The sequence below is a fragment of the Salminus brasiliensis genome, chromosome 4 (genome assembly GCF_030463535.1).
Source record: "Salminus brasiliensis chromosome 4, fSalBra1.hap2, whole genome shotgun sequence".
Lineage (NCBI taxonomy): Eukaryota > Metazoa > Chordata > Actinopteri > Characiformes > Bryconidae > Salminus > Salminus brasiliensis.
Window position 1 is genome coordinate 44,382,762 of NC_132881.1, and position 22,964 is coordinate 44,405,725.

The 22,964-nt window shown below is 42.1% G+C and overlaps 1 protein-coding gene across 6 annotated transcripts in view; it reads right to left on the reverse strand.

The window, feature by feature from the left end:
- Positions 1 to 22,964, reverse strand: part of znf827 (zinc finger protein 827) — a 137,992-nt gene that overhangs the window by 75,272 nt on the left and 39,756 nt on the right. For all 6 annotated transcript variants that reach the window (XM_072678547.1, XM_072678546.1, XM_072678548.1 and 3 more), the window contains exons 3-4: positions 16,232 to 16,404; positions 13,323 to 13,839 (exon numbers count right to left, since the gene is read on the reverse strand). In XM_072678547.1, coding sequence (XP_072534648.1) covers positions 13,323 to 13,839; positions 16,232 to 16,404 — 690 coding nt within the window. The remainder of the gene's footprint in view (positions 1 to 13,322; positions 13,840 to 16,231; positions 16,405 to 22,964) is intronic.

Below are 22,964 nucleotides of genomic sequence, written 5' to 3' on the forward strand. Positions count from 1 at the left end.
TATGTTAAAAAGGGAAAAACAGCGAAATCTCAGATACAAGGTTTTGCCACAACAGCGACAATATGATCCCCACAATTTGCCACAACAGCAACAATCTACAGATTAATCCTGTCTTTCTATATTCTGTATATTTTGTTTGTATTTTGTATTTATTTAACAGAATTTTTATATAGCTTTATTTTAATATGTTTAGTATGTATACAGTTTTGTCCTCCTGTAGAGCATCAACCTGAGCCTCACCACAAGCATTTCAATGCTTAAATGTCCTGATATGTTGTGCAAATGACAAACAAACCTGAAACTTGAAAACCTGTTAATATTAATGTGTTTCCAAGTTAAGTCCTTTAAAATATTTCATATTATAATATGAGGCTCAGAGCACTGGGGTCCTCAGCCAACACTAGATTCCCCCCAATATTTGCAATTTTTTTTCTATTTCAATTTACATTTACAATTTATTCGTTTTTATCAGACTCGATTGGTTCATTTCTATTTCTACAAAATCACAATAGTGAGTGTGTTTTCCTTCCTATACTTCCTGTCTTTTGTTTCTAGAGCAGTTTGCTCTTCTCATGGACTTCATGCAACATAATAATATTTATATATATATATGTAATATATATATATATATATATATATATATATATATATATATATATATATATATATATATAAATAAATAAATGTGTTCCTTAATTAGTGCCAGTCTGTGGAATACCAGTGTTCAACTCCCCGGCCAGGCAAGCACACCACATACACAACTAGGAGGCCTTGGGCAAGACTCCTAATTCAGAAGCTTATCCTGCTAACTAAGCTAATGCTTACCTGCGTCTCTCTCCTGATTCAGAGCAACATTCGTAATGATCAGATTGACGATTTAACATTTATTGAATGATAATAATATCCCCCCTCCTATTATTTTGAGACTGTATAATGGTGTAGAGAGAGTGGATACTGCCCTGCCCTATTAGTAGTTGCAGTACACAGCAATGCAACAGCTACACCAGTATTCTCCCACACGGCTCAGCCCCTCATCTGCTTTCCTGTCTCTGTAAACCTTCCACTTCCCTCCCATTTCAGCAGTGATTTTGATCCCTCATTCCAGACGTGTCCAGCGCCCTCCTCCCGACGACCATCTGATGTCCTCTCACCCCGAACCTTGTAAATACACACTCGGTAACAGCGCGGGTCCGTGTCATCAATCTGCGCCGGCTGGCCGGCCGCTGTCCTGGCCTGATGGCTCTGATTAACGAGGATGCGAGAGCGCAGAGCGCCGGCGAAGTGAGATCCAGGCCAGGTGACAGGACACGGCCACCCGCGCCCGAGTCCGGCTGGGGAGCTGCCGGGGAGAGCGTGTGACCTTCGGCGCGGAGAAGTGGGCGGCGGCACGAGCGGGGCACCGGCTGGAAATGTCACCAGTCAGGCGTCAGCGGGCGGACGGAGCAAAGCCCGGTCAGCACCTGGAAGGGCGTCCTCTAATTAAGAGCGTGTCGGGTCGCGTGTCCTATCAGACAGGGACAGGGCACTATACACACACATATGCATACACACACACACACGAACGCACACACACTTCCCCTCGAAGACGTGCAGAAAAGTACAAGTTGGAGACGCGAGCGCGGAGACACAAAGTCACACCACTCCGGTGACCTTTCGGATCAGGGCTAAAAATAGGGCGAAATTTCCATTCGAATTCATGTTACAGTGAGTGCTGAATAATTTATCAGCCTAATCCGTCAGCTAGGTTGTTTTTTTTTGGCTTTTTTCCCTCCTTTTTGAGGCACTAATACACAAAAGGTCTCTGAAACATGGATCGTAAGGTCTGCGAGATGAGCCAAATCTGCTTACTCCATTAGAATTTCATGAACGTTATCCAGAGTGCCTGTCTTGATCTTTCGAGTTCTGTGACACAAACAAAAACTTTCAAACCAACAAGAAAGGCTGATGAAATGCCCCAGCAGACATGAAAGATGTTGGACACTAACATCGGACAGATGTTGAATTTTAGTGGAAAAATAGATTGATGTCGACCTAATATTGTAAATGCTGAGTATTGCAGTTATTGAACATAACAAAAACATAAGTTTGCAATTAAGCTCCAACATTAGATAGATGTTGAATTTTGGTATCACATATCCATCAAAAACAACATTGTGTTTACGTTAGACTCCAACATTGAACAGACGATCAATTTTGGTTTGAAATCAAGATCACCTATCCATAAAAACCAACATTGTGTTGACAACATTGTGCTCCAACGTCAGACAGACCTTGAATTTTGGTTGGAAATTAAAGTTGAATATCCATTTAAAACCAACAATAGATTGACATTAAGCTCCAACATTAGACGGATGTTGCATTTTGGTATCACCTAACCGTCAAAAACAACATTGTGTTGTCCACATTGTGCTCCAATGTCAGATAGACCTTGAATTTTGTTTTTAAAAACAACAACAACAACAACAACTTAGGTCTGCCATCAAGCTCCAACATTAGCCAGATGTTGGATTTGGGTATCACACATCCTTCAAAAACCAACACCGAGTTGATGTCAAACTCCAACATTAGACAGACATTGAATTTTGGTTGGAAATCAAGTCACACATTGGTCAAAAACCAACATTAGGTTGACATCAGGCTCTGATGTTACACTGACGTTAAATTTTGGTTAGAAATCAAAATCAAATATTCACCAAAAAGACATTGTGTTGACAACAAGCTCCAACGTCAGACAGACCTTGAATTTTGGTTAAAAATAAAAAAACAACATAGGTTTGCCATCAAGCTTCGACATTAGACAGATGTTGGATTTTGGTTGGAAATCAAGTCACACATTGGTCAAAAAACATTAGGTTGACATTAAGCTCCAACATTAGACAGACATTAATCTTGGTTACTTAACACTATGACTTACAACCAACAACCTTTCAACGTCTAAAACGCTAGAACCTTTACGTTGTGTGGACGTTAACGTTACAAAGTTTAGCAGGCCTTGGGATTTGGTCACCATACCTCACAGCTTAATGTTGGCATCTTGCGACAACATGACGCTGGCATGTGACGTTTGGAAGACGTTGGATTTTGTTTACCTATCAGTCATCATCCCTATTTAACATTTAACTGACGTTGGCATTAGACAGTGCCCTGAATTTCGGTCACCCAATGTCACAACCTACGCTCAATCAGATAACCGCTGGCCGGCTGGGGCAGCATTACTGCATCAAAAACTCACATCCAGCTCTCTCTCTCTGCTCCCTACTCACAGTAATATCAACACCATCTCTGCTACACCTGTCATCATCCTTACTGTCACCTGCCTCAACCTCCCCCTCTCTCTCTCTCTTTCACTCTCTCGCTCGCTCGCTCTCGCCTCATCCGTCTCTCTGCCAGATGCTTGTCCGGTCCCCCGTCACCTCTGGCTCCGTCCAGGCTGGCCGCTATCACACCACTTCATTAGCTCCCCACCCCTGTCACGGCAGCCTGCTCCCAGCGCTGATGACCGCCCTGCTGCTAACGTTAGCAAACCGGGATCAGGGGCCAGCCGGAGCCAGTGTGACGCTACGCACTGCAGCCAGAGCGAAGCTACGCTACGCACCGCTGCCAAACCGCTAGCCACACAGGGACGAGGACTGACACATTAAAGATGAAGTCTGCTAGTCCTTCTAACAGCAAAGCCGTGGCTAAAGAGGTGCCACCATGGGCTCGTTTCCCATCCCCCTCTAAAGTCTGCTTACAGCATTTGTGGGGGTTCATGTATTTGCTCTTTTTAAAGGAGCATTAGATGAGTTTCTCTGCCTTTTCTCACTAATTCATGTAGAAATATGTGAAACATGGTAGAATAATCAGATATGAAAGATCTGTAGAGTATGAGGGGAGCATAAGCAGATAATAAGATTTTAGGGGCGTTCTCTGCCCGAAAATGAAAGGCGGATCTAAACTGGTTCCAGAGTCATTGTGTTCACCGCCTCCTATCCACTACAGGTCGTTTCATGAATCTGAACTAATGGCATTTAACCTTTAGAATTAAACAGGCTATTTAAGCTGCTGTACCTTTAAGAACCATACACCGATTGGCCATAATATTAGAACCAGTGAAAAAGTGAAAAACATTGAGCATTGGCTCGGCTCCGAAGAATTCGACCCTTCCTCTCTAGAGAAGCCGCCCAGGTGCTCGTTCAGCCTCTCGTCACTTCAAGACTTGACCACTGCAGCTCTCTTCTGGCTGGTCTTCCTCTGTGCACCATCAGGCCCCTGCAACTCATCCAGAATGCAGCGGCACGGGTCGGGTCGTCTTCAACGTTTCTGCTGCCCAGGTCATCAGATTCAGAACCCTGACTCTGGTCTACAAAGCCAAGACTGGACCAGCCAGCACCTCCATACTTGATGGCAATGGTCAAAAGTCGATCTGCATCAAGAGCCCTTCCAGCTTCAAGTACGGCTCAGCTCGACCCGCCATCCCTCAAAATCCACGGAAGACAAGCGTCCAGACTTTTTACTGTCCTGCACCGAAGTGGTGGAACGAGCTTCTCCTGGGTGTCCGAACAGCAGAGTCCAACGCTCACTGTCCTCAAACCCAGACTGAAGGGCCTCCTCTTCTGAGGGTACTTGGGCGAATAGCAGAGTGGTCTCCTTAGTGACTGGTGTTTAGTAGAGTCTAAGATTAGAGGATCTTTAAATTATTAGTCTATTTAAACTAGCTGAAGTTTTTCTTGAGTAAACAGCAAAGCACTTTTGTAAGTTATAAGTTAAAAGAAGGGAACATGGGCAAGCGTAAGGATCTGAGCAACTTTGACAAGAGCCAAACTGTGAAGGCTAGAAGACAGGGTGGTCAGAACATCTCCAACACCTCAGGTAGGTCTTGTGTGGCTATTTTCTGGTACCAATGTTTTGGTCAGTACCTACCAAAAGTTCTCCAGGAACACATTGGAAGATTCTGATTTCCACAATACGGGCCGAGCAGACAATTTCCCAGAATTGAGCGAATAAATTAAGACATGTTTTGGTCTTCAGCTGAAGTAACGAGGCAAATGCTTCTTTCCAAGGCTCTTTTTCTTTATCCCATTATTTCCTTCAGATCACAGATTTGTCCATGCAGGTCTCAATCTCATTCTCAGGCATTTGTAAGTCAAATGATTTGCATGTCACGGCGGCCGGTTTTGTCCACATGAATGCGATGCGCTCAGCCTCTTGGAACTCATGGTTCAGCTCACTGGTCAGTTCATATTACCGCAACAGCAGCAAGCGCCACTACGGAGATGTCAGCCTCTAGTCTTTTCCAGCCTGTGTGCTCCATGAGCCAGCGGCCACTGAAATGAAGCAAGTATTACAATCTATAGCTGATTGCATTTGTATTTAAAGGGTCCATATCAGGGGGAACTGCATATAGTCACACCTGTACGAACTAAGCTTCAAACGCAGGTCGTTTTACATGCACTGTCTTTGCGATGTCACGAACACCAGCACACTATACTCTCGCCTATTCAGCATACAGAAATCTAGCCCCGCCCATTCATGCTGAACTTAAGCCTGGACAGCTTTCTGAAAAATACAGTGCAACAGTATAGAACAGAGGCCAATTGCATACACAATCTGGACAAAAGTATTGGGACACCTGCTTATTTATTGTTTCAAGGGTATTAAAATAGGAGTGTATCCTGCTTTTGTTGGAGTAACTGACTCTACTTTCCAGGGAAGAAGATTTCTACTATATTTTGGAGAAGCATTGCTGTGAAGATTTGATTGCATTCAAAGTGAGGTCAGATGTTGGATGAACTCCACAACTCATCCCAGAAGCATTGGATGGATCACCATCATTACATCATTCCAGAGAACACAGTTCTTCCACTGCTCCACAGCTCTGGGGCTGCTGGGGGGCGCTATACCCCTCTAGCCCTTGCCTGACATTAGTCATGGTGCCAATATGTTTATCTGCTCCAGAGAGTCCTATTCTATTGGCACTATTTCTCTACGGAGACTAGACAAACTGTGTGCATTTGCACATCTGTATCAGTAATGGGTGCAACTTAGCAAGTAGCTGAAGGGGTGTGTACAAACATTTGGACATATAGTGTTTATCCAAGTCTTGAAGCTTCTTTAGTCCTAACGCTTATATTATAAAATATATTTTTTTAATGTAAAAGGGATATTTCTGGGACATAAAACCACCCAAATGCTGTAAGTAGATCTCAAGAAATGAATTAATATGTAAGATATGGGCCTGTAAATCTCTGTAAGTCTATGCACCAAACTCTGGTCAGCCTTACCCTCAGCCTCAGGTCATTCTCTTGAAAGCATGTTGAGAAGCGCCCATTGAAACGAGTAGGAAAGCTAATCCACGGGTGCCTGCGGTGATATTTTAATCTCGATGGCCACACACCGCTGGACCCAGCATGCACTGCCTTGAGGTAGAGGACCAAGCCAGTGGTAAATGCTGGAAATGTGGAAAGCCCGGTGCACTCAATAGCTCAGATGATGAAAGAATAAATGAAAGAATACAGCAAATACATCATTCCAGGGACTGGGGACAAGCTAATTATTAGTAGCAGTATTTCAACTCTTGTTCTGCAGAACCCGGAGTGGCTGCCGTCTCACTGATGTTGTTTCACTTACTTGCATAGTGATGCATAATAAAGGGGGTCCAACAAAGCCCAACCTTCACAGATTTGTAGTTTCGAGTTTCTTAGTGTTAGATTTGTCTAGTTGACCAAGAAATCAAATGAATATGAATAATTTACATTGTGAAAGAATAAAAAAATGAGATTATACCCATCAAAACTGCCATCTGAATAAGCCTACACGTTTCCTCAGGAAAAACATAGCGCATCCAACAAGACTAAAGTCTTGTACATCTTCTATACAGCAATAAAACATGGCAGCACACAGAATGCACTGATTCTACATACGGATCTATTTTACTATATACAGAGCGAAAAATGTACAGTACAGCACTCCTCAGGCAGCAGATTTAAATCATTTACAACTATTCAACCAGTCAATTTACTGCCCAGTAGTGAAATGGCCACTAGAGGGTCTGTGCAAAGAGGTCAAACAACTGCATTTCTAAATAGTTGGACATCAACACAGTAGTGATTTGAGCAACAACAACACAAAACAGCACTCTACACAAAAAGTGTTCTGTAAAGTACTGAAATTACTATTTTGATAAAAGTTTAAAAGGCCAACAATTAAACTGTTTTGCATGGATATACAAAGATATTATATTATATGATATATTATATTATATTAGAGCTGTGCGATATGGTAAAAACATCATATCACAAAATTTAAAGTCATGTTTTATTATATATGATTTTCAAAATATTTTACCATATAGACAAAATGCATCAGCATGAAAATAAAAAAAACTGCTATCCAAATAATCTCCCATACTAAGTACCATGAGTTTTACACAAAATATGCAGCACTGCTTTTAATTAAATAGACTTTTTGTCATGAAATGTGCAGTTAATCAGTGTTCTTTCAGCAATATGATATCTTCAAAAAACATACTGTGTACTACAATAACAAAATTACATATTGTCATATTGCCCAGCCCTATGTTATATTATTATATATTTTATATTACTGCTCCTTTAACCAGACACCTGAATATGATTGTGGTTGCAATGCCAAGAATGTCAAGAACTAGATGATTGAATGTAGCTAATATTAGTCTAGAAACACTGGAAATATATTAGTCTTTTTAAAGTTCACAATATGTTCATTAAGGAGCAAATACGGTATCTGTATATGTAGAACATGGCGAGCCCTTTTATTATACAATACTGGTGATCAATATCTTGATATTCTTGTCATTATTGTGGAAGCACAGGAAGTGTTAGCTGGTCAGATGGACTGTGGATTGTTAGAGTGGGAGAAATGTCATTTCCTCTGGACGAAAGTACACCACAAAGTTTTTTTTTTAAATAGATAAGTGTTATGCAGTGTCAGAACCCACATAAATAAGTCCATTAGAGATTATTGAACATGGTCTCGATGTGGTTTCAGTGTTAATTGGTGGGGTATAAAGTTGCAATACTTATTAGCTACATTAGCCTCACAGCTAACGTGCAACAGGAGCAGAAGTAAACTTCAGAAACCGACCTGTCTTGACTGGTTAACCACTGAGGGCATGTAGGATTTTGGAGGAGTGGGGCATTAAGTTTTGGGATAAAAGGAAAGTTGGGATTTGGGATAGGGAGAAAACTGTAAAATTGGGCTTAGTGGAAATTGTGATTTGGGAAAAAGGAAAAACCTGAGACTTTGGATAAGGGGGCATTTGAAATGGGAAATGTGTTAGTTGTGCGACTTGGGAAAAGAATAATTGCGATTTGGGATAGGAGGACATTTGTGATTTGGGTAGATGGGTAGTTGTCATTTGGGATAAGCAGATAACTGTTATATTGAATAGGAACATTGTTATTTGGGAAAAGGGGGAATTCTGATTTGGGATAATCTGAGAATTGTAATTTATGACAAGGGAGAAACTTGTATAAGGGGTGTATAAGGGGGTATATGTGTGGTTTGGTATAAGGGGATAACTGTTATTTAGAATATGGACAATTGTGATTTGGGATGAGAAAGAAATTTGTGACTTGGGATAATTTGGTAGTTGTGATTTGGGACAAGGGAATAACTGTATTTATAATTTGTAAAGGGGAAAACTGTGATTTGGGACTATAACACAAGAATTGTTACTAGAAACTGTTTTGAGATAGGAAAATTACTAACTAAACTATTATTTAGAATTGGTGAAAATTGTGATTTGGGATAAGAGGTGAATTTTGTGACTTGGGAGAAGAGGAAAATTTAGACTTGGGATAAAGGGGTATTTGGGATTTGGGAAAATTGGGATTTGAGAATTGTTACTAGAAACTGTGTTTTGGGAAAAGAGGAAAATTGAGATTTGGGATAAGGGAGCATTTGTAATTTGGTATAAGGGGACAGTTGTGATTTGGTATAAGGGGACAGCTGTGATTTGATAAAAGGGGACAGTTGTAATTTGGTATAAGGGGACAGTTGTGATTTGGTATAAGGGGACAGTTGTGATTTGGTATAAGGGGACAGTTGTGATTTGGTAAAAGGGGACAGTTGTGATTTGGTAAAAGGGGACAGTTGTGATTTGGTATAAGGGGCAGTTGTGATTTGTTAGAAGGGACAGTTGTGATTTGTTAAAAGGGACAGTTGTGATTTGGTAAAAGGGGACAGTTGTGATTTGGTAAAAGGGGACAGTTGTGATTTGGTAAAAGAGGCAGTTGTGATTTGGTAAAAGGGGACAGTTGTGATTTGGTATAAGGGGACAGCTGTGATTTGGTATAAAGGGGCAGTTGTGATTTGGTATAAGGGGACAGTTGTGATTTGGTATAAGGGGACAGCTGTGATTTGGTATAAGGGGCAGTTGTGATTTGTTAGAAGGGACAGTTGTGATTTGGTATAAGGGACAGTTGTGATTTGGTATAAGGGACAGTTGTGATTTGTTAGAAGGGACAGTTGTGATTTGTTAGAAGGGACAGTTGTGATTTGGTATAAGGGACAGTTGTGATTTGGTATAGGGGACAGTTGTGATTTGGTATAAGGGGACAGTTGTGATTTGGTATAAGGGGACAGTTGTGATTTGGTATAAGGGGCAGTTGTGATTTGTTAGAAGGGGCAGTTGTGATTTGTTAGAAGGGACAGTTGTGATTTGGTATAAGGGACAGTTGTGATTTGGTATAAGGGGACAGTTGTGATTTGGTATAAGGGGACAGTTGTGATTTGGTATATGGGGCAGTTGTGATTTGGTATGAGGGGACAGTTGTGATTTGGTATAAAGGGACAGTTGTGATTTGTTAAAAGGGGCAGTTGTGATTTGGTATGAGGGGACAGTTGTGATTTGGTATGAGGGGACAGTAGTGATTTGTTAAAAGGGGCAGTTGTGATTTGGTAAAAGGGGACAGTTGTGATTTGGTATAACGGGCAGTTGTGATTTGGGAGTTGTGAAGGGGATAGCTCTGATTTGAGATAAGGGGAGAATTGCTATCTGGAAAATTGTCACTTGGCAAAAGGGGGCTTCTGCAATTTGTGATGAGCAGAGTATTTTCATTTGAGACCTCGTTTAGCTCCAAGCGCCCAATCACAGGACATCGTTAATTCGTACACCCGCCCATGACAGTAGCCACGCCCACCACTGCAGAACGAGAGCATGTGTGAAGCGTGATCGTTACACGAGACCCAGGAAGCTCGGGCAGCGGCCTGCATTTCAAAGCGCTTTGCGTGCTTTTATCTTTGAATCAGAATGTGGATCACAACTGGACGGCCGACGCTTGTGTCAGCGTGTAGGAAAATCAAAGGGGATTGGTCTAACAGCCCAAAAAGAGCCGAGCCGTCAAAAAAATGATAGGCCAATTATGTCAGAGGTCATGGAGAGTTCAATGTATGTGTTTGTGTGTGTGAGTGTGTGTGAGTGTGTTTTGCCTGGGGATCTCTAAAAGCACTACTCCGCTGTCATTTGCTTCACTCTTCTGCCTCTCCATCTCTTCCTTTCATCCCTCTGTCCAGCTCTCTCCCTCCCTCTCTCTCTCCCTCTCTCTCTCCCTCTCTCATCATGTAATCCCTGTGAGAGTATGACAGCAGCAGACATCAAGAAACAGCCATACATATTCTTTAGAATTCTTAAAGGGTTTCTTCCTTCATACAAAAACATTGCTGTGTCTGCGCTGCACGTATGCAAACCTGTCCTCCAGCTGACACAACCGTGTTCAAGATATCTAAACAGCAGTGGGTGAAAACCATACCCTAGAGTGGAAAACTGTATCTTGGCACAGATGAATATTGAGAGTTCATGACATGGAAGTGACAAACCATGAGCCTCAAACAATGGTCAAAACCTTGGTCGAAAAACGATCAGCTATGTATCGGTATTGGCTAATTTCAGCCAAAATATGTAATATTTGTCTCTAAATAGCTGATCCTGAGAGCCAATCAGATCACATTCATGAGTTAAGGATCACAGCAGCTCTGCCTTAGGCTCCTTGGTCACTAGATATAATTACACTACTGTCACTGTTCAGTTCAACATCAGTTTCATAGGCCCTAAAATAGAACCCTGTGGGATGCCACAAAATCTGCTAGATGGCACCAATTACTATTACAAGTAATGTACAATAGTTTATGCATTAGGATTGATAAGTAATTAATTAACCCAGGGTTTAATGGGTTCATTGAAAATAACAGATGGATGGTCTTTGGCTTTGCACTGTACTGTTTTTTCCATCCCATCCGTTATTCTACTGCTGTTTTGCCATTTTCCGTGCTTCCCGTTGTTGACCAGAGCAGGACGGGTTCTGCTTTTGAGTCTTGTTTCCTTTCAAGGTTTCTTCCTCTTGATCTGAGGGAGTGTTTCTTTTTGTTGTTTTTTTGCCAATGTCACCACTGGCTTACTCAGAAAAGGCTCTGTAGAGCTGCTTTGTTACAGCGTTCGTTGTGAAAAGCGCTACATAAATACATCTGAACTCTGTACATCAGCAGAACACCCATGAAAAACATCGGATATCGGGGTCCGATCACAATTCCCACTTCAGTTCAGCCCCTAATTGTAAGCATAACGGAGAAATCCGTTTCAGAGCTTAATCAGTAATAAACTGCGGAGTTTATTACCAGACTAGAGAACCCTAGGTACGTCCTTTCACAATCCACGTCTACAGCATACAGATCATTAGAGGATCAAGCCATACAGACCCCGTTTCTCCATTATCATCTCCTCTCCTTCTCCTGCCTGAAAGCCACTTTAACTAAGATGTCCGCCAGCGCTCTGCTGTCTCCTGACTCTGGGCTGACATTGCTGAGGGTTGGTGCGGCTCCTCAGGGACCGGCCGAGCTTGATTGGGAGTCTGGGAGCGGAGTGTATCGGGCGCCCCGTAAGGCCCCTGCACACACATACAGACACACACACGAACACACACACACATACACATACTCCAGACGAAGCAGGAGGCGGCTAAGCTGGAGCAGCCCCGACGCATCCAGCCAGGAGGTCACACTCTTGAGCTGAGGGCGCTAATCATTTCCAATTACGGATTCCTTTTTAATTATGAATTATGCATGAATTTTTAATTAATCTAATGTTCCGAAGGCTTTTCCTTTTTTTCGCAGTGCCAAGATCTCAATCTAATTACTCTGCATTAAGTGGGGGAGCGGTGGCCCTGACGCTGACCTTACAGCTGAACCCTGGGCAACCCTCTCGCATCAATCTTGCTGTTGACTCACAATAACCTGGCACTTCCATTACGAGGGAGTTGAACAAGTCCAAACTTTGGATTCGTGGAAGCGAATAACTCTCTAAATGCTGGGTTTTAATAGACTTAGGTTTAATGCGGCTCTGGAATGGTCTTGCCTCAGGACCCACATCTGTCCTTCATCACTTAGTCACGACTCAAAAGCAGTTAAACTTTTCTAACCTTTCCAGTTTATTTCATAAATAAGCTTAAGCTCAGATGCCTTCCTACTTTTGTTCGCTAATACGTTTCCACAGAAAACTCACCGGTTTGGACCACCCTTCCTTCTTTGATGTATTAAAAACCATATTTCGTACAGTAAGTGTCATATTCTTGGTTGAGGTCAATGGCTTCCAATGGTGCTTTGAGTGATGTCATTGAACAACCAGATTTGGAAGATCAAAGGATGGAGGAAAATGGTACACTGTTAAAAATAAAGGTGCTTCCAATGGTTCCAATGGATGCAACAGAAGAATAAAAGATCTCGAAGTTCTCAAAGATCTCAAGAATCTTCACTAGATGTACAGGTGAAAGGTTCCTCACACTTGTACATCTCTACTACGAACTTTCTTTGGTTCTTTATGGAGCCAAACCGGGTTCCCCTATGGCAACGCTCAAAGAACCATTGGAGGCACCTTGGTTTCCAAGAGTGTAGCATTTCCATCCATCCATCCATTTATTCATCTTCTTATCTGCTTCTTGCTGGTCAGGGTTGCGGTGGGTTCACAGCCTACCTGGAATCACTAGGCGTCGGGCAGCAATACATCCAGGACAGGGCCCCAGTCCATTGCAGAATTATAGACATTCCCTTTTACTCACACACACACAAACCTAGGATGTGTTTAGCATGGCCATATGGTGTTTTGAGGAGGTGGGGGGAAATCAGACTACTCACAAGTAACACAGTGAATCAAATGGACAAGAGCTAGAACCGAACCCACAACCCCAGGCCCCTGGAGCTGTACTGGAGCCACCTTTCACAATATCGATAAACCGTAGCCATCAATATCAGCTGATATCATCGCTCCTCTACTGTCGCCACTGAACAACAGACAACTAAAGGCATCCTACCTGAGAGTTTCATGAGCAGGTCCGTGGCCGTCTTGGTGGTGATATCAGGGCTGAAGAGCGATGCAGCTGTGGGGCCAGGGCCAGGGCCGGGACCCGGACCTGGTGGGCTAGTTTTTAACCCAGGAAGGTCCAGGGAGCTGCTGCTGCTGCTGCCGGGCCGCTCCCTGCAGAGTGGGGCGAAGGGCGACGTCACCGCCATGTCCTGAGGCTCCTCCTTGATCTGCACGTGGTTTGAGGGCTCGCCGGGAGACGCCAGCAGACGCCCGTCAGTCTGGGACAGGGCGGGGGACGGGGAGGCTTCTGTAGCCATGGCCTGGTCTCCAGCTGAGCCTCCGTCGCCCAGCAGGGAGCCCTCGCCCTCTTCCGTGTCTGTGGAGGGCTCGTCCTTCACCTTGAGGTCTGGTCTTGGGAAGTGCTGGTGGCAGCGCATGTGCAGCTTTAAGCTGAAGTGGCGCGAGGACGTGAAGGGGCACAGCTCGCACTGGAACGTCTCGCCGCGGTCCTGGTGCTGGTGCACCTGCAGTAGGAAAGCAAGACGGGGGGTTTATTTGGGTTGGGTCAAGTTTTTTTTTTCATTTGCATGTGGAGTCGATACATAAATTAGGTGTTAATGACAAGTTACATTTATTATGGGGTGACCGGACCCAATACTCATAAGTGTACCTCACAGACAGACGGATACACATAGCAAGCAGCAGCACTGACCCCACCTAACCATGGTCTTTACAAGCAACAACTCCAATTGCAGACGTAAAGGAAAGTTAAGGTGAGTGGCTCAAAGGTCTCATGCGCTCCCACCATGGCTCGTGAGTCGCAAGTTCAGGCCACTGCTTTGCCATTAGCAGCGTTTAGAGCCAGAGAGAGCACAATTGGCCTTGTTCTCTCCAGGTAGGTAGATGGCGCTCTCTCCCCTCATCACTCTTAAGTGATGTTGGCCAGCACAGGCTTCTGTTAGCTGGTGTTGCAGTTTTGGGGACCGGCAATTTCCTTTGAGCATTTGCATGTATCAGAGTCCTTACTCTCCTAGTATCGAGAGCATTGCTAGTGCTATGGTGTGGGTTTAATTGGCAGTACCAAATTGGGAATGATTTTTCAAATTGAGAGGAAAAAAACATAGTCAAAATTGTACAAATATCCCAGTTCTGTTAATATTTCCATCTCAAATTTAGATTTATTTAAGTAAACTAGAATCTATCAAAATGAACACGACATGTGTTCCTGTCTCTTATAAATTCTTTAGAATTTTTAGGCAAATAAAGTACTGTCAAATCAGTCAGTCAAACTACAGTCAGAATTGCTTTGTACTGGTTTGCAGGGACCTGTTCTTCTACGGGCACATGTGGCCCCAAACCATGCCGGCTAAACGCCCCCATGGGATGTCCTACCCAGCGTTCTAGCAGAGCATGGTAGGAGGTTAGGCGCTTAATTGTATCAGCAGTGCACCTGTCAGGTGAGCATCTGTACTCGTTATGTTTGTCCACTCATTTATTCAGGTGTTTTCTTTAATTTGTCACTAAATGAGCACAGAATGCGCATGGTGTGGTGTGACACCTGTGCATTTTGGTGCTCTCAACACTTACAACAAAAAACGATCATGGAAACAGCAACAACATCCTCTTTCAGGAGCTCCATGGCCCGTCTGGAACCTCATTATTTACAAATTAAGCGCTTACGAAGTCAAGATGCCGAGCTACTGAAAAGCAATACTCGAGTACAGACTCAGTCCTGGTATAGTGCTGGTATTATCAGGTGTAGTATGACTGTTTGAGCAAAGAACTTACTGAAGTGTGCTGGGTTCTTTAGCTCGCATAGGGTCTGCTCACTGAACACTAACACTGTAACAGTCCTCAAGTACATCAAGCCATTTGTTCTTATTTGAATGCTGTAGAAGCAACACAAACCTGATTTTAAAGCATTTACAATCAATAAAATCACTTCAATTCTTATATTTGAGCAAAAATGGACGTACTAAGCTAGGAAAGCTGTATCTTTACCACACCATTCAGCCAAAAAAACGTATTACAGGTCCTGGCTTGAACATTTAATGTTGCCCATTACCAGTGCAGAACAGTCCACATGCTCCTCGTCTGCTTTCGTACTCAAATGTGGGCCCAGTTAAACACCTTATTGTGTGATAAGCCTTAGAATGTTAAGGGGTTAATGTATATTTTTGATAGCATATAAATAATTACATTTTTACCCAGCCATTCAAAAGTTTGGAAGCAATATTTTTTTAAAACAAATATGAAAACCAACTTGTTTGTAGAAAATATATTATTATATATTATAATTGTTATATAAGTATAGCAGTATTTGTATATATATATATATATATTATGTGCAAGTTAAAATAATAAAATTTGATAATTACCAGGAAGATGTGTTAAGAGATGTTTTTTTGTATGTGGGTGATTATAAAATGACGGACAAAGGTGTAGAACATGGATGTAATGCTAAAATTAATAATAAACAATATATAAGAATAAAACATATCCTGAATTTATCATATTTCCAAAGTGGAGATGAAGTTTCCAGGTAGATAACCTGAGACAAGTCATGTATATATATATATATATATATATATATATATATATATATATATATATATATATATTTTTTTTTTTTTTTTTTATTATCATTATTATTATTATTATTCTTTTTCCATTATTTTGGTATTTAGTACTTATTGTGTTTACTTTTAAGTCCTGAAATGTGAAATAAAACATGAAAAAAAAAATCATATAAAATGTAAATAATATATATTAGTAGGTTATTCCAAACTTTTGGACACTCCGAATGTATTTATTTTATATTGACCATGTACTAATATTAATATTAATACACTGATATATTAGGGAAAAACGTTTTTTTTTATTTTGAACCCAGATGACCAAATCATGTCGCCTCACCTTCATGTGGGACTTGAGATTGTCTTTGCGAGCGCAGCGGAAAGGACACAGGGGACACTGGTGGCTTTTTAAACCGGTATGAATCACCATGTGTCTCTTCCAGTAGCTCTTTCTTTTGATGACCAGACCACACACCGGACACTGGAAGGGTTTCCCACCGTCCTCAGGTGAACCTACGAGAGTGGACAGAGCAGGGAGAAAAAAATTATATATGATATATTACACACCATAATCTTTACGACTGTGACACTGACACCTTCCAGCCCAACAGTAAAAGGCCCTTTAGGATCATATCTCGGCCGGGCTCAGTCGTTCGCTGAGAGCAGGGAAGTGGCTGGCAGTATCCTCAAGGCCATCAGCGTGTTTTTAGCAGTAATGACGGCATTTCTACAGTAAAACAACATGAACAGCAGCTATTTAAATTTCCCAGCTTTACACAATGACCCCCCCCCCCCCCCCACACACACCACCCCCGAGCCGCCACCTTTGCCGCCGTCCGTTTGACGGAAGTGACCGCGATGAGCCTTGATCGCTCCAATCGATGCCAAAGTCACAAAGGAAGCCAAACACCAGGATGTTTTTAGGAAGCCGATTATTGTTGTTGGCTCCATATCCGGTGTCCATTAGGGCCTAATTGGTCTTATTAGAAGCTGGCATGATTGCATTAGAAATTCTACGAGGCCGTGTCAGGATGGCTTCATAAGTATTCCAGTCGTGTTCCTTGAAAAACATCTGGTAATCAGTGTTTGGTGAAATTACCGCGCTCAGCCATTCATTGACCCGGGGTGTAAAACTTCGAGACTGCCTATTTGCGACAATAAACCACCATCTGTGGCCCAACCTTTCGCGGCGAGGAGATCACCGTGGAAACTGCTCGTGAAGCAGAAAGACTCTGAAGGTCCCCGGTGCAGAGGGGAAGGGACAACAGCTAGCGACGGCTTTCGCAGCCATTCCACCCATTAGCTAAAAAGTGAGGTTTCGGTATGGGCCAGAGGGAAGAGGATTTTCACCTGATAGAAGGGAGCAATTCCCCGCGGAGAGCCAAGTTTAACTCATGTCACGGTGAGATATTCAGAGCCTCGCATTAAGATTATGATTTTAACCCAGGTGCTCGCTCGTCCAGAGCCGGTAGCTTAACACCTTTTCACTCGCTCGCACTACGCTTTCCCATCCACCCCGACTGTGAGAGTGCTTTTCTGGATGTAGATCACAGGATGTGATGGCAGCGGCCGACCTCGGTGCTTTAAGGCCATCTGATCTGAAGCTACGTTCACATTAGAGTGAGCCTTGCCTCTTAACGTCTGTGCTCGGATCAGATTAACAGATACGATTTTCAAATGTGAGAATTGATTGGAATGATGAGCGGTAAAAGATGCAGTCAATTTTATGGATTCATGATAAATTAAAAAATTCAATTCACATTTCAGGATGTACTGAATTATTTTCTAAAGAATTATAATAATATTTATAACAATAAAGGGCCCAAATGCCCTCATTTAGTCAAATTAGCTCCAAAAAGATTATTTTCAGTACAGACTCAGACACAAATACACCCATATTCACCATTTAGCCTCCGCCTTTAACCCGTCCACGCAGTGAACATCCACACCCACAAAAACACCCTAGTGAGCAAACCACCAGCGGAGCGGTGGGCAGCACAAACAGTTAAGGGCCTTGCTCACGGGCCCGACAGTGGCAGCTTGCCGAGCCTGAGTATCGATCTCACAGTTCTGTCATCAACAGCCCAGTGTTCTAGCCGCTGTGCCACCACTGCAGTCGCATTCAAGCCACAGACTGGATATGTATCTAGGACCACAAAGAAAGTGGTTCTAGATACAACAATGATTTTTGTGTTCACTCCAGAACCGAAAACTGCAAAATATGACCCAGGAACATTAGTTTGCAGATTTTTGACCAGATAATAAGATAATCCTTTATTAGTCCTTTATTAGATAAATTACCAATATACATAATAATAATAATAATAATAATAATATATAATAAATAATAATGTATATACACAATATAAATCATATATAACTAATACATAATAATAATAATGTTTAATACATAATAGTACTAATATTTAATTAATAATAATAATATAAACACACACACAATATAAATAATAGAAGTGTTGACCTGATCATCTCAGGTTTGATACCTACTGATGTCATAGCCAGAGAGCAAAACTAGCTCATCTTACCACCCCGTCACGATAGCCAATACAATAGCTGACTTCTGTCAATTCAAAGTTTGTGTACAATTCTGGCAGCCAGCCAGCTTCCTTTTTTGGGGGGTCACATACACACTCATACACACTCCTCCAAAACAAGGCAAGATAACCTTCACACTCCTCCAAGACAAGGTCAGACAACCATCTTCACCATTAGTGTTGGACACAGATGGAATTTTACCTCCACCTTTAACCCATCCATGCAATGAACACACACATAAATACTGGTCAAACACACACGGTGACAGGGAGCACACATGCCCGGAGCGGTGGGCAGTCATTGCCACAGCACCTAGGGAGCATAGAGAGCCCAACAGTGGCAGCTTGCCAAACGCACGACCCTGTCATCAACAGGCCAGTGGTCTAGCCGCTGAGCCACCGCTGCCCCATACATGGTACAACTACTAGTGAAGTGCTTGGACGACTGTCTGATCACATAGAAACAAGATAAAAGGCAATGGGTATGGAAATACTGATTAAAATATGAGCTAAAAATATAAACATTCAATACACAGAGAGAAGAATACCTATAAACTACATGGACAAAAGTATTGGGACACCTGCTCAATCATTGTTTCTTCTGAAATCAAGGGTATTAAAAAGACTTTATCCTGCTTTTGTTGGAGTAACTGTCTCTACTGTCCAGGGAGGAAGGCTTTCTACTAGTTTTTGGAGGAGCATTGCTGTGAGGACTGGATTGCATTTAGCCACAGTGCTCCACTGCTCAATGGTGGGGGGCTTTGGTGCCCTCCAGCCCATGCCTGGGATTAGGCATAGTGCCGATAGGTTCATGTTCATCCGCTCCAGAAAGTCCTATTCTACTGGCACACAAACACTACAAGGAACTTAAAAGTAGCTGAAGGCATTCATTAGGTGGGGTGTCCACAAACATATGGACACAGAAAAAGTGTGAAAAGTTCTGATTGGCTAACCTTATGTGATGTGGAGGAAGCAAATGCTGCCTTATACCCTTTCCAGCACTGGTAGCATCGTGTGACAGCAGGAGTCGCAGCTAGTGGGTGGGCAATTCAAAAAATGCTCTTTCGTGATTGGTCAGGATACTCACAGCAGACTGTACAACCATTGTTCTGATTGGTTAGAGACTCTTTTGCATAATTCAACCTTCCTGCAAAAGTCAATATGACGATTTAGACCAACAAACCACTTCAGCCCTCTAACATAAGTCTGTCTAGAGTTAGGATCTGTTCTGGGTTCTGACGGACGGGCTGCAGGCTGGCCGGGTCGCGGGCCGCTATAGGCTGGCCTGGTGTGGAGTGGAAACTGTGATGGCTGCACTGCCTCTGAAGAGCCTGACCTAAATTCCGGGGGAATCTGCTGAGATGGACTCGGAGCGCTCGCTCGTCCTGTGTGCGTGTGTGTGTGTGTGTGTGTGTGTGTGTGTGCGCGCAAGCTCTTTGCACACACACACACACACACACACACACAAACACTGCCGGCCTCCGCTTGGCAGCCAGCACATCCGAGAGGGAGAGGAACCGGTCTGGGAACGTGCCGGCGATTCCAGCAAACCCCCACCGAGCTAACAGACCTTTCCCAGAGTCCACAGCCAACCTCGAACACACACACACACTCACACACACACACACCAATGTGTGACCCTGCTGCCACAGCCACTTCAACTTACACTCACTCTTCCCTCCTGGCCAGTCCAAAGCCTCAGGTACAGTTACAGGTATAGTGTAATTATGTACAGTACGCTTCACGGCTGTAGATCAGTTTTGAGGTTGCACACAGTGTAGGTCACACTCACCCACACGCCTTAAAACATCCATAATAGAGAGAGAACAAGCCATGCAGAAGCCACCGTTTACAGTTTAGACCAACCCTATATAATATATATATATATATATATATATATATATATATATATATATATATATATATATATATAGAGAGAGAGAGAGAGAGAGAAAGGACAAGACACCCAAATTCATCGTTAAGTGTTGGACACAGATGGAAACACACACACACACTTTAGTGAGCAAACACACACAGTGACAGTGAGCACACATGCCCGAAGCAGTGGGAAGCCATCGCTGCAGCGTCCTGGGAACAGGTAGAGTTAGGGCCTTGCTGAAGGTCCCAAGGGGGCAGCTTGCCAAGCACAGGGATCACACAACCCCATTATCACCAGCTTGGTGCTCTGACCACTGGGCCACCACTGCTCCCACATGAAAACTTTGTAGCGAAGAAGAAAAAATATACAGGTGAAGGAAAAAACCCTTTTGAGACAACATAAAGAACAATTGCTAGATTCATAATTCACATAGTATTATTATTATTATTATTATTATTATAAATAATAATAATATATCATATAGTTATTATTATTATTATTATTATTAAATACGGTATATATTATATACTGTTGGTGACCACGAGCCTGAACTGGATTAAGCAGATATGAAGATGATGATAGAATTACAGTTGGAGTAAGTCAATATTAGCTATTGTACACTTTCATTTCATAAGTTTGAGGACAAAAAAGTGCATAAAGGATTTAATATAATGCATAAGTACTATTTTAGGACAAGAAAAAAGTCTAATAATTATTACTTTGATAAAATCACCAATGAGTAAAAATGAGCCCAGTGTGTCCAAATGCCGCGTACATTCATTTACTCTCACTTCACACTTTGCAGATTGCAGTTCTATTGTTATATGCTGTTTCCATATGGCAACAATCATATTTTATTCTTTAATACATACCTGACAGCACCTACACCTGTTTCTTTAGAAAAATAACATAACGTATCCACAGCTTGTGCTTATTTTTTCTCAAAGTTATATCTATATACACATTTCATTTTACACACCCTTGTGTGCTTCTGATGCTAGACCTCACCATGTGGTGTGTGAAAAATGTACAGGCTGCGACAGAAAGGCATATAAACACTAAAAATCATTCTACACACCAAATATAACTAGAATGCAAAATGCCAGAAAGGAAGGCATTGTTGTGACATGGCAAGAGTTACAAAATCATGTGATATATATATATATATATATATATATATATATATACACACTATATGACCAAATGGTGCGTGGACATTCCTGCTTATTACGGAGTTGCTAACAGGTACATAAAATAAAGCACACAGATACTAAATCTATAGACAAACACTCAGACTATAGATACAGACACTATAGACACTCAAACTCTATAGATGCAGTCTCCATAGACAAACAATGAGACTCTATAGATACAGTCTCTACTGACACTCAGACTCTATAAACATAGACTCTATAGACAAACACTCAGACTCTATAGATACAATCTCCTTAGACAAACACTCGGACTACAGATACAGACTCTATATACACTCAGACTATAGATACAGATATAGATACAGACTATAGATACAATCTCTATAGACAAAGACTCAGATTCTAGATAGACTCTATAGACTCTATAGATACAGACGCTATAGACACTCAAACTCTATAGATACAATCTCCACAGACAAACACTGAGACTCTTAAGATACAATCTCTACTGACACTCAGACTCTATAATTATAGACTCTATAGACAAACATACTTTATAGATACAATCTCCATAGACAAACACTCAGACTCTAGATACAGACTCTATAGACTCTATAGATACAGACACTATAGTCACTCAAACTCTATAGATACAGACACTGTAGTCACTCAAACTCTATAGATACAGACACTGTAGTCACTCAAACTCTATAGATACAGACACTATAGTCACTCAAACTCTATAGATACAGACACTATAGTCACTCAAACTCTATAGATACAGACACTATAGTCACTCAAACTCTATAGATACAGACACTGTAGTCACTCAAACTCTATAGATACAGACACTGTAGTCACTCAAACTCTATAGATACAGTCTCTACAAACACCCAAACTCTATAGATACAGTCTCTACAAACACCCAAACTCTATAGATACAGTCTCTACAAACACCCAAACTCTATAGATACTGTCTCTACAAACACCCAAACTCTATAGATACTGTCTCTACAAACACCCAAACTCTATAGATACAGTCTCTACATACACCCAGACTCTACAGATACAGTCTCTACAGACAAACATTCAAGAGACCTGTTAGGCCTGCCCTAATAAGTGCTATTATTGTAACATGGAAGCATCTAGAAGACCACTGTGCTGAAGCTTGCCTATCCTTGCCTTTAGATCACTCACTACAAAGCTCCAGACTACCTCAGCACAAGAACTGTGCATCAGGACCTTCATGAAGTAGGTTACCATGGCAGAGAAGAAGCACACAAGCCTAAGATCACTATGTGCGATACTTAGTGTCAGCTGGAAGGGTGTAAAACACACTACCACTGGACTCTGAAGTAATGATTCATGCTGCAGCCTCTCGAAGTCTGACGGGTGAATCTAGGTTTGCTGTATACCAGGTGAACAACAACACCTACTGGACTGCATAGTGCCTACAGTTACATTTGGTGGAGGAGGGATAATGGG